The following is a 17,317-nucleotide window of genomic DNA, read 5'->3' on the forward strand; positions in this document are numbered from 1 at the left end:
CAGACTCTCCCCTCTGGCAGGAGGCTGCAGTCCATCAGGACCAAAACCTCTCGCCACAAACAACAGCTTCTTCCCGTCTGCAGCTGGCCTCATTAAGATGTCCCGGGTCCCCCACTGACAACCCCCTTTCAAATAATACAAATGTCTCTGCACATGCAAATATTATTTCATTTCATATCATGCGCAAACCTGGCATTTGGTATATATTAGTTAATTGTTGTTCTATATTTTTATATTTTGTCAAATAAATATTTATGTACACTATATACTCCCGCAATCTTGTACGCAGGATAAGCAGTTGATGATGGATGGATGGACACTATATCCTCCCTCCGTTGCAATATGTCTGCACAACACAAACCCAGAATATGGCACATGTAAATATCTGCCATGTTGTTCTTTCTCTTCAAATAGTTGTATTATTTTCTCTATTCTTTTATTATTCTTATAAAACTTGCATTTGTTTATCTCATATGATATATTTCTACATTTATTTATGTCAACTGTACGTTTGTCTACGTGCAAGACCTTATCGCCATACAAATAGCTCATATGTGTAAAGTACTACTTTGCAGTAAAGCTCTTTCTGATTCTGATTCTGACCAGTGATATCGGTGCGGTGAGGTGCAGAGCCCAAAGGATCCTAAAGGACAGTACCCACCCAGCCACAGCCTGTTCACCCTGCTGCCTTCTGGGAAGAGATGTAGAAATTTCTGCTGCCACACCACAACATTGCAGAGCAGCTTCTTCCCACAAGCTGTCAGACTCTTCACTCTCATCCTCAGCACTGCTCCAGTGATTATAGTTTATTTAGTCTACCATTCATTTATGATTGCTTTGTATTACTGCATGTCTGCTACGTAGCAGAAGAGAGTTACAAACTCAATTTCACTTTACATCCTGTTGTAATGTGACCTACTTTGTACCTTTTAAATGGCTATGTCCATGATGCATGATACCAAGTCTCCTAACCCCTCATCAAAGACACTACATCTCAGTATATAACAGATACTGCAGTTGTTGTGTGTATTGTATTGTATTTCCTATTTCATTGTCATCACACTTTTGCATAAAAAAATAAATATTTAATTTTAATATTAAGTATTATTTTACATATGTCTTATTACCAACAACTGCCATGAAAAGATCAGAAATCAGAACCAACAATGTGTTAACCCTTCAATTTAACTAGGTTGCTCCTTTGCTGCTAATATTTTTAATGACAGTATTTCTGTAATTAAAATGCATTACTTCCACCATTTCCATGCAAAACATTTATGATTAAATCAACAATTCATTCATTTTTTAGAGAAGAGTTTTTTTTGGTCACTCATTAACTGCACTTGCTCTAAGGTTTAATGTGTTTCACTGTGGAACTCCTTAATTGTTGCACTTGTGTCACAGACAGTGCTGCGGTCTGTCTCCTCCTTCCCTCTTGTCTGTTTGTGTATGTGTGTGTCTGGGGGAGTGCACTGGAGGCGTGTCAACAGACATCTGGCGAAGCTGCACACTGGTTCCTAGTCATCCAATTATCAGATGATTTAAATACTCCGGACTTCCAGCGACTCTATACCTACTTCTATACCATCTGACTCTTGGAGCTTGCACCAGCAATCACGCGTTGTGGATTAACTAGCCAACCTGTTTCTCGGAACTGGACTTACCACTACAACTTGCCTGACCCCTGCCCACACCATGCACTACAGCTTCTATAATCGCTCCTTTGTTAAATAAACTTTTAATAAACTTTTACTACATCTACGCTATGTGTCTGCACTGGGTCCGCTTTACCCAAACCGTAACAAGTTATTGAGAAAAAACTGTTAATTCAGTCCAACTACAGCCTATTCTGTTTTGCTAATATACTGTATATCTTGATTAATTACAAAAGGTTACTGATATCCTGTTCAACTCAGGGATCTTTCACATTAAAAAAGCCAGATGTTTTATTCAAAATGTATATATTCATTCATGCAGAGAGCAAAGAAAATAAAACAATATGAAGTCAACAAACTTAAACTTCTTATCCCATATTTTAACACTATACTGCAGATAGTATGTGACATTATTTGCTCAAAAACAGATTTTGAGAAAAAGAAAATGTTTGTATGCATCTGTTGTAGCCAGAGTATTCAACACACTGCACCCCAAGACAGTCCGTTGTGTTTTGTTCTTCTCTTGGCTTCTGTTTGCTTTCAGCTTCTTCTCAGACATTCATTGTCAGCATCAGGAACTGTGAGTTAAGAGAAGTGTAGTTAACGTAAAAATAACTGCAATTAAATCAAGTGCCAGAACATCACAAGCTAAATTCAGCTATTAAGACAAAAAAATAAGTAATATAAAGCTTGTGATCAGAAACAAAATTAGGTGCGGTATTAAAGGATGCGGTTTTACCTGCGTGAGGTTCATGTTCACACGTCCCCTCCCTCCCCTATCCATAGCCTGGAAAGCTCCTGGTTAAGATAAAGAGGTCGGGTCAGCACAGATTGGTAAGTAACTTTCTTGATTTAACACCAATAAATCTCTCCTATGATCATTTTCAGGCATTTATTTAAATCTAGGGGATTATTCATTATATCGTCCTTTTTTACGTACGGAACATGTTCTCCAGCCGGACGATGCAGGTGAGGTAGTCGTCAAAGTCGATTTCGTATTTGTCGTCAGCAAACCTCAAGCCAATCAGCTGCAGGAGCTGGTTGTTCAGCTGCATGCCTTCATGGGAACAAAGCAACACTGTTAGCCTTCAAACCCAAATATGTGAGATTTAATTATAAAAAATAATCATTAAACTATTTTTATACTTTATCACTTTTACTATCACTAATACAGCTTATACAGTGTATGTAATGTACAATATTGGGTATAAGCTATTTTTCATTCTATTCAAGAAAGTTCAGTCTTGACCTTGCAAACAAAACTTTCATTTAACTGTGTGATGTTTTTAGAAAGCTGCAGAAAAAGCTAGTAAGTGGGCCTAGTAAGTTCAACATTTTTGTCAAATGAAAAATATTGCATTGTGAAAACTACATATAATATGTTAAATAAATGTCAGTGTATTACCATCTTCATATCTGAAGAAGACATGTGCTGTGTGTGAATGCATTAAAACTTGAAAATCATGTCTACATGTCTAAAAATGTCTACCAAGAAATTTCTAATGAATGACATGAAATGAAAATATTAGAGAAAATAAAGTCTGCAAACAGTTCTTCACAGAGTTTGAACAGCCTTCAGTCGACTCTCACCCGCAGCTTTGAGAGCACTGCGAAGCTCGTAGGACGACATCTTCCCTGAGCGGTCCGTGTCAAAGGTCAAGAAAAGCATCTGCAACAACACAAGATCACCTTTACAGTCTGAAACACAAAGAATCACACTCCCAAAACTTCCACTGCCAGAGCTGATTTACAGCAGTTAATGGAACGTAACTAAGTACATTTACTACTACATGCTATAGTAAAATTTAGAGGTACTTGTAATTTACTTGACTCAATCATCCCTCAATACTTTATACTTCTACTCCATAACGTTTTAGAGGCAAAAACTGTTCAGAGCATTTATATTTGCATAGCCTTTCTAATCTTTGTGACCACTCAAAGTGCTTTTTTTACACTACATCGCCTTTACTTTACACACATTCATACGCTGATGGAACAACAATCGGGGGCAATTCCGAGTTCAGTTTCCTGCCCAAGGACAAAGGACACTTCAACATACCGCCGGTGATGGACAATCAATACTCAACATCCAATAATATAATGCATTCTGTAATTGTCTTAAGTAAAACTGAATGCAGTCTTTTTGCACTGTGGTATAAGTACTTTTACTAATGTAAAAGATCACACTTCTTTCATCACTGATTCACAGTTTTACCAGATTAATCAACACGTACAATCCACTTCTTCATCTTTTCCCAGAAGACCTTAAACTCTTGGAACTCCATCTTGCCTGTGTTGTCCACCTGGTTTACTGTCAAGGAGAAAGCACTGTGGCATTCATCTTATGCATTTCTTCAAATCATACCTTCTCTTCCTTCTAATCTAAACTGTGTTGTTTAAAAATCTTATTTTACAGGATTAACACAGTTAACAGATAACAACTGCTGCAGACACTGTACGAGTCAAGGGAGGTTTACTTTTAAAGCCTGAAATCACAAGTCTGAAATGAGTCAGTCAGTAATGTGCAAGGATACGTCCATCAGGTTGATAATACTGTGGCAGGTGCCGAGACTCAGGCCTTCAAATTTGATCTCTTTTCCTGAAGACAAAATAGACACAACAGAAGACAAAATAATTCTATAAGACTGCATGACAACTCAAGATATTTAGGTTGTTTTTTGCAGTGCATCACAAATTTGATAAAACATTGAAGGAATGTAAAGAAGATGCAGTGACCCCTAATCAACCAACCAAAGCAAATGCTCGGTCACCTTTAGTTCTTAGTCTGGCTCCAGGAACAGACAGGATGGCCCTTGCCAGAAGATCTTAGACCGCGGGAGGGCTCATAAGGAGTTAAAATATCTAAAATATAATCAGGAGCCAAGCCATGAATAGCCTTAAAAGTAATGAGTAAAAAAACTTTAGAGGGCTGCAACTGTAGACTGTATAAAGGTCAAATGTCACAGCCAAAACAGATTTTTGTCAGTGTGGTTACATAAATGTAATTTATGGTGCTGTTATCTTAATGTATTGATGCTTTTTGTTGTTTCTCAAATGTAAGTCACTTTGGACTAAATGTAAATGTTATGCAATGTAAATGCTATTAGGTTGCTGCGAGACAACCCCGTTAATACAGGTGCTGTCTCCCTTTTTGTGGGGCAACAGAACCTGAAACAATCCTCTGTAGCCTACACAGGAATCTCATTCTACAAATAGTTTAATACCAAAAATATAAGTTTAGCCTAATTGATATCTGAAAGTTTTAAAGAGTTTAACAGAATGAAAAGAAGAATGTTGATTTAGAATTTCTTATTATGGAAGAAGTTGTGACCCTGAGGTTGGGAAACACTGTTTTACAGTATAGAATAAAAAGAGGGTGCTATTTGTTCAGAGAAAACCGAGTTGAAAGCTTTCAGAAGGTGTTTCTCATTTAAGGGGGCACCATCACTACTGTGTAATATTCCTTTACATTTGCATGTAAAGGAATGTTTAAATATTTGTGGCGTGTAGTTAGATAAGAGATATGTTAAATTTAAGGTCCCGGCCAGCAGCAAGTTAGCTTGACCCATAGTATAAATAATGGAAACAGGAGGAAATAGTTAGCCTAGTTGTGTCCAAAAGTAACTTTAATCTGTCAACCAGCACCTCTAAAGTTTACTAATTAATGTGATACATCTGGTTTGTTTATGAAAATATGACTTTTTACAGGTGTTATGAGACCAAACAGTATCTATGCTGGGAGTACTGACTCCTGTAAATGCGGTTTGTGGTCTCTGAACTTGAAAATAACAGGTTAACAAGTTCAAGCTTAATTGTAAAGCACAATCTCATAAACAGACAATGACCCTTTGCACCTAACACTAGAATTTCATTATTTTCTCAATTAAACTGAAGGGCATTTCATGACGTCTTGAGACTGATGTCTTTCAGGCAGTTTCACAGTAAATATAAAATGCTCATGTAATTAGGAGTAAATATAGACTTCCATATCATCTGTGTACTTATGATAACAGATATGACAGAGCAAATAGGAAACTTTTTACAGAAGAGAACCAGAAATGGACCCTTGTGGAACTCCATACAGCATGTCAAAGCAAGTATTATAGTATCTGTAAAAAGACGTTAAAAATGTTGGCTTTAGTAAAATTAAATCAAAAAGGGAAAAACTAAATTAAACTAAAGTGAATAACTGAGACATTAAAACATACATAATTCACTTACGTCTGCTCAGAACGCCATTCAGCATCTGCTGAAGCTCATTGACGGAGATAGCCTGGTCCTGGAGACACACCAGGGTATGAAAACAAAACTTTGCTGAAAAGAAACCTTTTTTTGTATATACAATATGTTAATAAAATTCAGAACTGTTACGTCTACCAATATGAGGTTTTTATAATAATAACCCTAATTTCAAAGTGAAATATTGATACCAAGTTAAGTTGAGAGTGTAAATTTAAATTCACATTCTTCTGGTGAAAGAATGATGTTGACTGTTGAGTCCCATCATGATATTACATTAAAGCTGCATTAACAGTTTCTGGCCACTTGGGAGGCAGAATAACTCCACAAAAAACTGAAAGACTAAAGTCCCTGACATTGTTAGCATATAAAAAACAGTTTATTTACAAACCCAACAAACAAGAAGCAGAATTATAATTATTTCAGGTCTGTGTCTGTGTGGGGTAATTGTGAAGAAAGTTAAAGTAAATGTGGAGGGATGAAAGTGAAGCTGTTGCTTTCTTACCGGACCCGCCAGCTGGTCAAACAGCCTCCTCAGGCCCTTCTCCTCTTTTGTTTCCTCCTCTGGAGGGCTGGGCATGGGCGGCTGGTGGAAACAACAGCATCAGTACAAGCAGACAAGCAGAAAGGAGTGGGTGATTGATTGATTATCAGTTATTGGGTGATCTACGTACCTCTGGGAGGTCAGCGTCAACGTTGCTCCCCATCTCCCTGTGGATTAGAACCACACATCATGATAAAGAATATGATTGCAGATAATTTGCACATACTTTCTAAAAAGTCAGGGAAGCTGCTGCATTTACAGCAACATGGGACACTTAAATTTTCCTTTAAACACACACAGATGAAATTACTTGGGGGCTAATTTGATTGGGTATTTGACTTACAAAAAGATTTATGAACGATTCAGCAAAAAAACGTTGACATTTTGATTTCTGCCTGAGTTTTGTCCAAACTCAACCCACAACCACTCACTGCGAAATACTCACAGAGCGTCCGCCTTCTTCTCAGAGAAGATCCTGATGAGGAAGTCGGCCTCTTTGTGGGGCTGGAAGGTTGTTGGGACCAGCAGGTATTTCCCAGGAGGCAGCGTGAATCGCTCCGACACCTCCCGCACGTTGATGTAGGTCTTGCTGCGAGCCTTGGACGCTTGGTAGCGGAAGAAATCTTTCCCCTGGTGGTCCTCGTCATCTGGAGCCTGAACAGCCCGAGACAGAGAGAACCGGACATTTATTAAACCTGATGGTTTCACCAATTGTGTGTTTTTTTTATTTTTCTGCATTTGTGAAATGCTGCCTCACTGTCAGGGAACACTGTAATGTATATTTTAAATCTTATTTCTAATTTCTTTATTCTTTAAACACCATTAAAAGAAACAGTTTGAGCAGGAGTGTGAAACTCCAACTCTTCTGACCTCATACACTGCAAAGCCGATGGTCTCCATGTCCAGGCCTTCTTTCCTCAGCTTTCGTCTGTTCTTCTGCATCAGAGCGATCACTACGCTGCACAAGTTGTCGTTATCATCATCAGTATCCACTAGCTGCAGCTTGAATTGCGGGTTGGTCCAAAATGTGTCTGTGGATTAAAGATGCAGACCTTTAGAAGGCAGTTTGGAATATCAACTGAAACAAGTTATCACTCTACTACTGTCTAAGGTGTTGCCAGTAGACCAGTATTGGATAGTATAAGTGTAGGTGACGTTTTTGGAAAGAATCTCTAAGAAAAATGTTTAAATCTCAGTTTATTCTCTAATCTGGTGGTCTCACCGATGAAGTTCCTGCAGCCTCCAGCGGTGGAGCCGCGGATCCAGTTTCCTTCAAACACGTTGGTCTCCCATACGTGCTTTGTGTCTTCAATCAGGGAGTCAGCGGTCATGTTGCAGATCTCCACCTTGTCGTAGTTCCTCTTGAAGTCCTCAAACTCCATCCTGGAGTCACAAACACACTCACTGGAATCACTCACTGCTTGTCAACATTAGGATATAAACATCAACACATGTGATAAGTACCATGCTGCAAACTGGAGTCCTTAACTAGTGAGAGTTTCAGGCTTTCATGTAGTAAATTGATGCATAATTCTGGGATATATATCTATATATAGCTGTGCACTGGCTTAATTGTGGAACAGTCCTGGAGCAGGTCTAAAATTGGCCAATTTTGTTGAATTGAGCACCTCTGACTGTTGAGGCAGACCTCACCAACCTGATCTGAACACGTTGAACAAAAGCTTGCAAGGAAAAGTTGAGCCTGGTTCTCAAATGTTTGCACACATAATATCATGTGTTGTGAAGATTCGACTTTTTGAAAGGCAAAACAGTGATGGCAGTGCTGAACGCTTCCCAGACTCTGCTGGGACCAATCTCTAGTTTCCCAAATGCCAACATATCGGTCACATCACCGATCATAAAGTTTGAGCAGCACTTTCAAGATGTTGCTGCCAACGAGAAGGACTTTAACCTGTTGTCAACAGAAGGATGTGCAGTTGGAGATTCTGGAGATGAATGTGATAAAATACTCAGCAGCTCCCACTGTCAGAGTTCTACAGGGGTTTGGAAAAGTCTAGACTTTTGCAGATGGGGCTCGTGCCAGAAGGATGAAATTCACCTCTGTGTTGAACTTTGCAACTACATGATTCACCTGACCTGACAGCACTCCTTCAGTCCCAGCATCACTGTCCCCATTGGGAGTGTATTGTATTTGTAATTAAAAGGCTGATGGCCCAGGACATTATACTTTTTCTCAATGTGGCCAAAGGCATGAAATGTTTATGCACATTAGGGTAATATTTCTGGCCTTTTTTCAGTGTTTTATTCCACTTGTGGTTTCTCGTTCACTACGTCCCTGCATATCTACTACACATTAATGTGTAGTAAACAAAGTTGTGTACAATTAAATTTGTTTGTTCATCTTTTGTTTGGACCAGATAGATCAACTACAATAGGAATGTTCAATCTGTGCCACTACAATATGAAAGGTTACTGTTCATTGATCAGTTTTATACAGATTACTTTAAACAGTGATTACTGCAGCACTGTAGCACACGGTAAGTGTTTTGCCTTAATGTCCACAGAGTCACTGTGTTATAAAGGACAGTGTAGTTTATAGATGTTATTCTGTGCTGAGGCGATGATAGATTGATCATAAAAGCGTCATGTTCAAGATCATGTTTGGGTAAAAAAAAAACTAATAGCCTATTTAACTGTAATTTCGATGTTTCTAAAGACGTAACTGTGTTCCAATATGTGCTTTGATATCAACAGTCTGATTGAGGACGCCTCAGGCTCTGCAGGAGGGGAGGAGTCAGAGAGAAACTCAGCGTTAGTTGAAGTAAACCTCTTCCCGAGCAGGTTAGGTTCACAGTGTAAGTTGCCGGGGTTACAGGACCTAGAGTTTATCTGATCTCCCTCTCCCTTCCCTCATCTCGGGTTTAACTTACTCAGAGTTTTCATTAAACCCGCTTTCTTAAACAGGGCCCTGGACTCACCAGAATTCACCATCGTCTGCTGAATCCTGCTGGAGGCGAGTTTTTTCCGCTTTGTCAACATAAGTCCACTCTCTGGAACTGAAATAGACAGCAGACAATTAATATTTTACAACCTTAAAATGCAGGAATCTGAGAGATATGTAATATCCATGCATGTGTGTGTGTGTTTCTATATAAAGTTTTCTAGATTTAATGAAACAATTGAATGAATGAAAACAGAGAGATGTAAAGCAGCAAAAAACCAAAAACAGAATGACCACAAAGATACGCAAAACAATAACAGAGAGACGTAAAACAACAACAAATAGACATAATGGCACATCAATAATAAGTAAAATGACCACAATGATTCAAAAACGACAAAGACAGACGCAAAACAACTATGAAACAGACACAAAAGAATACAAGGAAATGAAAATGAGCTACAGAGGGCAGATGAGGGGACTTTTACATGCATGCATTGCCCAGGAGCCCATGTATTGTGTATGCTTACTCGTCACTCCAGGGACCATTCCACTCGACCTGACCCCAAGGGTTCCTGATTCGGATCAGCTGAATCATCTTACCTCTGAAATTCACCTAAAAATGTAATTTGTTTAAAGTTAGTAAGACTTTGCTTATGGATTGTTGATTACTGTATTATTATCATTACAAATAAGGCACAAATATTTTTCCAGATTACAAAACTTTTTACTTTCAGTTGTGGCTTTTTTAAAACTTTCTCAATATGGAGTTTAGGTGTAATTTGTATTTCTTTTTTTTTCTTCAAAGGCCTTTTTTTCTTGAGAAGTTGCAGGTTGCAGGTAAATGATCTTTGCATTAGCATGTTTTATAAGAGCACACTGACTTTATTTTTGTGTGTGACTGAAAGTTTTCTTCATGCCAGAAATAACTGAAATTAACTTCATAAATCTGTATTTGAGGTTAGCAGTAAAACTATAAAAAGGATTGCAGTACCCATACTGATTCTACACGGAATTACACAAAACCAGATGTGAGCTCTCTGTTCTGAGTCTTACCTCGTCCAGGCCTGTGATGGAGTATGCATGTCCCTTAACCAGGCCGGTGGTCGTCTTAGCCTCAGACTCAGCAGAGCTTGTGATCTGGAGAAGACCAAAATGCACAGAGGTTTAAAACAAAAGATCTTGGCTAAGAACTTTCTAAACTTCTGATATGAGGAGCGGAAGTAACAACAATGAAATGCTATGAATAAGAACATTTTCTATTACATCAATAGAGCATCCCAACATAGAGCCTCTGTCCAGGGCCTTCTTCATGATGTTGAACAGGTTTTCTGGAGCGCTCTTGGTTTCATAACATTCCCCCACACCGCCGGTAAAATCCTCCATGGCCTCCATTGTGCTGCCGCCCTTCAGGGACTCGTAGCTGCCATACATTCTAAAATAAACACGAAAACATGTCACAGTGGTTAACATGGGTTTAAAACATGAATCTAAAGTGATAAAGTGGAAAGTTAGACTTAAAGATGTACTTGCATTAGAACAATTGATAGATTTGTAAAGCTGTCACATTTTAAAAACTTTAAGATGGTGGTCTTCTCCTGGATATTCATGATAAAACGTGATCCTTTTGGTGACCTGCTGAACTTTTCTAGCACCACCTTCAGGCCAAAATGTCAGCTTCTACACACTAAGAGTCTACGGCCATGCTTTCAGCTATGTGAGGCAACAGGTATTTGAGCTAAATGCTAATGTTAGCATGCTATGATAATGCTAACATGTTGATGTTTAGCAGGTATAATATTTACCAAGTTCACCATTCACCATTCTACTTTAATGTGTTAGTATGCTAACATTAGCTCAGTACAGCAGAGGCTGATGGGAATGTTATTAATTTTGCAGGTTTTTGATCATCATCACCTGAAGTAACAAACAAATTTTAGTTGATGGAGCAAAATGGAAAATTAAGTGATGATCTACGGGCTCCTGATTGGTGAACAACCTGCAGTGTCTGAGAGCAATGTGCTCATGTTTGTTTCTCTGTCTGCAGAATCCGGACCTGATGTGGCCCATTCTGCGTCCAGACCTGCCAAACTGCTGCGTTTATATAATGTATTTATTTCTTTGTTCCTCTCTCTGTGCTGGAGTTCTTTTTAGAACTTGGTGGCTTGATCCAGATTATTATTACATTTTTTAAATTGTATTAATATAATGTGTTGTTACTTTAATATATTCCCCACAAATCTGATGTTAATATATAGATGTTACTCATGGATAGGGACTGGGGGTGGATCTAGACTCTCAGCACAGTGGGGGCGGAGCTTCATCATGGGGCCCACCTGCTACAAAGTCATTTAAACCAAGTTTACATGACCCCGGACTCACTCCAAAAGTCCACTGAGTCCGTCTGCTTCTCTGCTGCCAGACCTGATCGCAGCCATTCTACTAAATGTTTGTGCTCACACCAGAAGCTCTGCAGTGTATTATGCAGTGCAGTGTAGTATTGTTTATCAACAATAAACACAGTTAAATTCGACAAAAAAGAAACAATTTAACTACGTAGCTTACTTAATCATAGTAGAAGCACAAAAGCAAGCACTAATCACCAAACCAACTTATTCTGAAATGCTCCCTGTGTTAATTGCTAGATACACCCGTCAAGACGATGTACGAAAGCAAGCCACAGAGAGATTTGAAGAATGTAGTAGAAGCACAAAAAGAACACACGGTATTAAAAACAAGTCATTAATCTGGGGCAGGCCACTTGGTAATTGTCTTTCTTGTGGTGCTTTACCATTGAAACCATGAGTGAAGAGACTGTTTCATTTGATAAGAGCTGCTGAATTGTACATGTATGCAGCGTTGTTGCTCGTCCGCATCAACGAAGCTAAACTGTAAAGCCCACATGCGGGGCCCGCTACCAGTCGGGGCCCTGGGGTGGCCACACTCACGCTATCTCCGCTTATGATAAGGATGTTAGGCTTCTATATGAATGAGTCCTTTTGAGTTACAGTGGATAGAAAAAGTTTACACACCTCTGTTAAAATGCCAGGTTCTTATTTTAAAATGATTCTGATTAATCACAAATAAAGTTCAGCTGTTCTAGTAGGATTTTCTTGATATTTTCTTAGTTGCATCTCCGAGCAAAAGCCATGGTCCGCAGAGAGCTTTCAAAGCATCAGATAGATCTCATTGTTAAAAGACATAAGTCAGGAGACGTGTACAAAAGAAATTCCAAAGCATTAGATATACCATGGAACACAGTGAAGACCGTCGTCATCAAGTGGAGAAAATATGGCACAACTGTGACTTTACCAAGAACTGGACGTCCCTCCAAAATTGATGAAAAGGCGAAAAGAAAAGTGGTCAGGGAGGCTTCCAAGAGGCCTACAGCAACATTAAAGGAACTGCAGGAATTTCTGGCAGGTACTGGCTGTGTGGTACATGTGACAACTATCTCCCTTATTCTTCATATGAATGGGCTATGGTGTAGGGTGGCAAGACAGAAGCCTTTTCTTACAAAGAAAAACATCCAAGCACGGCTGAAGTTTGCTAAAACAAACATCAAGTCCCCCAAAAGCATGTGGGAAAATGTGTTATGGTCCGATGAAACCAAGGTAGAACTTTTTGGACATAATTCCAAAAGGTATGTTTGGTGCAAAAACAACACTGCACATCACCCGAGGAACAGCATACCCACAGTGAAGCATGGTAGTGGCAGCATCATGCTTTGGGGCTGTTTTTCTTCAGCTTCATCAGGGTGGAGGGAATTATGAACAGTTCCAAATACCAGGCGTCAGTTAGAAAGCTGAAGATGAAGAGGAAGTTCACCTTTCAGCACGACAACGACACATAGCACACATCCAAATCCACAAAAGCATGGCTTCACCAGAAGAAGATTAATGTTTTGGAATGGCCCAGCCAGAGCCCAGACCTGAATCCAATTGAACATCTGTGGGATCTGAAGAGGTCTGTGCACAGGTGATGTCCTCGCAATCTGACAGATTTGGAGCGCTTTTTCAGCGTCAAGATGCGCCATGCTAATAGACTCCTACCCAAAAAGACTGACTGCTGTAATAAAATCAAAAGGTGCTTAAACAAAGTATTAGTCTAAGGGTGTGCACACTTATGCAACCAGGATATTTGAGGTTTTTTTTCATTCATTTTTCATTTTTCCTCCTCCAAGATTTCGATTTGTTTTTCAATTGAATTGTTCACGTTAAAGGTGGAAAAAGTTCTGACATGATTTATCTTTATCTCATTATTTTAAATCATAAGAACCTGGCATTTTAACAGGGGTGTGTAGACTTTTTCTATCCACTGTATAATGATTGTAATTACATATGCATAGCCTACATATGGCTGGTCTGGTTGTATACTCAGGAAAGATTGTGAAAATGGACGGATTTAACTGGAGTAGTGGCGAATGAATATTAACAACATATTTCTGTGGTTTTTACATGGTTTGAATTTGGTTGTGGCTCCATGGGGCTTTATAGAAAAATGATAGAGAATGATCAAGAGGTTAATTTGTGCATTATACTCAAATAAAGCAAACCAGGCAGCCTACCGTGTTAGTGAACAGCACTGTTTTTTTACATCGCCCACTAGAGGGCTGCAGCACAACACAATATCCAGTTCAAATGAATCAAATGACTCAAAAAAAGATTAGTTAATTTTAATGAACGAGTTATGAAGATTTGAGTCAGTAAAAAGATTCGAACTCGCTATCACTAGAAAATCCACGGATATTCACAGAGACCATGAATGTCTGTACAAAATCTTATCTTAATCATTCTAACCACCAAAGTGGTGGACTAATAGACCAACCAACAGACTTAAACTGTCGTCCATCGATGCCAGGAAATGTTCTGAGAACATTTATGCTCCTTAGAGGATGAACCTTTTCAATCTGCATATAACAGCAACAAGCACAGAGAATGATCCCTATTTTGAGGTCCACTGTCATAAAAGTACTAAGAACTTTAAAGTAATTAGTTAGTTTGTTTCAAAACTTGATAGGCCCAATTGTGGGTTTAAACAGTAGCCTACAGCTACTAGAGCTTTATAATTTTAGCAAAGTATAAGCAGATATGATAAAATTACAGAGGTACACTGTGATGGGACTGTAATTTTAGAGGAAGGAGTCGATATAAAGTGTTTTATGTTTATCATTTGTGGCTCAGGAGGTATAAAATTAAGTGTTGTTACTTGGCGTAGGCTTTCTCCAGCAGGGCGCTCCAGAACTCGTCGTTGGAGGCTGAGTGAAGCATGATGAGTTTATTTCTCACTGACGGCAGTCTGTCGTCCACTACAACGTCCAGCCATTTGTTGTGCTGCCAGAACTAAAAGAGCAACAGAGAGGATTGTCACAAAACACTTTCCATCCTCTGCCTATATCTCCTTTTTTAATATCTTTATAATACAGAAGCTGTAAAGAGACAAAAGGTAAAAATATGTTGTTGTATATATATGTTGTTGTTTTGTGAATTTATTGAGTTAAATGTGATATGCAGAGACACCTGTCTGTCAAGCAAACATGCTCCCAAAAAACTGTTTCAAAAAAGTGTTTCATTTTTAATTTAACAGTTTGGACTTTTTGCAGCCAGAATCTAACAGCTATTAGAGGAAGTGAAACTTACTGCTTCATCCCCCAGCTACAGTATCCTACAATATAAGTGTTTGATGTTTAATCTATAGACTAAAACTCAGTTCAGTATTTATATTTTCAAGGGCTTGCCACATCTGTTTTTATAATGTTTGTTAAATACCAGATAAATACCAGAGTGGGTTAATTTAATTTGTGCACATCGTCCTGTGGTAGCCGACCACTCACAAAGGATAACTGGGTAGAGCTAATGCTTAATGCTAAAGCTTAATTATAATTAATTAATAATTATTTTTACCACTAAATGTAAATGTACACTATATAGGCCTACCTTAGATGCTAAATAGTTATTCCCTTACATTCTGCATTAGACTAAAATCTATGAAAAGGATCAGCACATGAGACTCAGTCAAAGGGACAAATGTCGACCAATAAACCATCTCTGCTCAGATGCCTCATCAGTCTGCAGCCAATCAGCCGGTGGTGTACCTGGAAGTGAAAGATGCCGGCATAATTGTGATCGAATTCTTGGTCGTGAGGGACGACTCGTGCCAGGGCTTCTTTTTTGAGAGTCAAGGATGCAATAGCTGCAAGGAGCCAACAGTCCCCTGTGGTGACAAACAGGTGCATCATGGGTAAATGAGTGAAACATTTGCACAGTAAAGACCAAAATTACTCGTGCAGATAAGTTCAGCACCAACCGAGCTGTCCTTGACAAATGTCTGTCCTGTCTGCACCTCCAACGATGAACTTTGGGTTGGCGCAGAGCTCCTGCGGAAGGGTCGAGAAACAGGTTGGTTCGTTAAAAAAGACAAAGACAGTGCCTTTGATAGGTGTGTTCACATTCCAGGCATATCAATCAGCCTGAAATCCCAGTCACAGAAAACAGACAGCACATGCAGGCAGCTGAAGCATTTACTCTGAAGGAACGCCCAAGAGAGCAATGTGTAGTTATTGTAACGAACATGAGTGATGACTTGTCCCCAGTTTATTCTAGCCAGCGCAGTGCTGCTGAAGGTGTGTTAACAGGTAAAAGATGCTGGAAATTAAAGTGTCCTGTGGCGTTAGAAACCATTCTATAAACAAAACAAGAAGGATCATCGCAAAGCTTCCACTAATGTCTAAAGCCGATCCACTAAAACCAAATGAATTAGACCTCTGGGCACGGTTATGTAGCTGCAGCTCACAAACATTTTACTGCAGACAACACTGAGGCATGTGGGAACAAAGTCTGTGTTCTGCGCTGCACTTGACTCTATTTACACTGTTTTCCTGCAGAACTGGTTTTGCAGCTACAGCTGGATAAATACTTAAATTATCTTTTCAGTTTTAAAAGCAATAAGACCACTCAGTCACCTGACAGATTTGGTGCAGCAATTTATTGGTTTCCATTTACTCAGCCTTCACAGAGTTTTTGTAAATATGACCAGTTTTATCACCAGAAACAACTAGATTATTAAAGCTAGTAGTGACCTTTCATAAAACAGTCTGCATAACCTCTCTTCAGACACAAACACTTCATTCATTCAACAAAAAAAACTGAATTTAAGAAGACCTAATGGCCTTTAGAATGACCTTTAGTTTAAGACAATTAGACACGCACCAAGCCCCCTAAAACCTCCAGTCTAAAATGTCATGAGCCTACATACCTTGGGCCTCTTCCATTTAATCTCAACAGGAACCTTCTGGCTGAAGAAGAGCGATGAGTCGGTGGCGGGGAAGTCTGGATCCTCAAACAGGACGCCCTTGCGCAGACATTCCTGCCTCAGCTCCTCAAACGACTTCCCACCCGATTGTGTGTTCTCGGCCTGGAAGGATCCGGAGGAGCCCTTACCGGACAAAGTGGACTGGAGAGGCATCTTTTCCAGGGAGGAAGGTCAGTGAGTGGAGAAGCAGAAGTGAGGTGGCGTATGATAGAGCAAGTCGCCTGCTGTGTGTTTGATGCAGGGACAAGTCCATCAGGTCGGTAGAGTGGAAGGTACACACCCTCCAAACCGAAACTGGTTTGTCTTCCCGTGGCGGTGAACCTCGCCCCTGATGACTCTCTCTCTTTGGGATTGGCTTGCAGGAAACAGTAAGGATTCATTCATGATGCTTATTCTAGCATATATTTACCATATCTAGGAGTCACTGTTGCCCCACAGCAAGAAGCTTTCTGGGTTTGAACCTTGTTGTGGGGGTTTTGCATGTTTTCCAGATACTCCAATTTCCTCCCGCAGTCCCCACCAATCTATGTATCATCCATGGCATGCCATGCTTCTTGCACAACGTGGGCAGTGGTGGAAGAAGTATTCAGATCTTGTACTTTAGTAAAAGTAGCAATACCTTAGCCTACTGTAGAAATACTACTAAAGTCCTGCATTAAACCTGCT

The 17,317-nt window shown here is 39.4% G+C and overlaps 1 protein-coding gene across 1 annotated transcript; it reads right to left on the reverse strand.

Annotated features, from left to right (window-relative positions):
* Positions 1 to 1,921: 1,921 nt before the first annotated feature.
* On the reverse strand, positions 1,922 to 16,910 carry capn9 (calpain 9). The gene is made up of 20 exons (XM_038711933.1): positions 16,595 to 16,910; positions 15,647 to 15,716; positions 15,435 to 15,553; positions 14,549 to 14,682; positions 10,607 to 10,775; positions 10,397 to 10,480; positions 9,871 to 9,956; positions 9,378 to 9,455; positions 7,661 to 7,821; positions 7,309 to 7,469; positions 6,884 to 7,092; positions 6,569 to 6,605; positions 6,400 to 6,480; positions 5,877 to 5,934; positions 4,190 to 4,254; positions 3,890 to 3,958; positions 3,246 to 3,324; positions 2,596 to 2,712; positions 2,395 to 2,453; positions 1,922 to 2,233 (listed from the first exon to the last, which is right to left on the reverse strand). Exons 1-20 carry the CDS (start codon positions 16,802 to 16,804, stop codon positions 2,207 to 2,209), a joined length of 2,073 nt encoding a protein of 690 aa, XP_038567861.1. The 5' UTR covers positions 16,805 to 16,910; the 3' UTR covers positions 1,922 to 2,206.
* Positions 16,911 to 17,317: the final 407 nt, after the last annotated feature.

The sequence above is a fragment of the Micropterus salmoides genome, unplaced genomic scaffold (assembly GCF_014851395.1).
Source record: "Micropterus salmoides isolate LMB-PRFRI ecotype aquatic unplaced genomic scaffold, ASM1485139v1 Ms_hic_scaffold_1, whole genome shotgun sequence".
Lineage (NCBI taxonomy): Eukaryota > Metazoa > Chordata > Actinopteri > Centrarchiformes > Centrarchidae > Micropterus > Micropterus salmoides.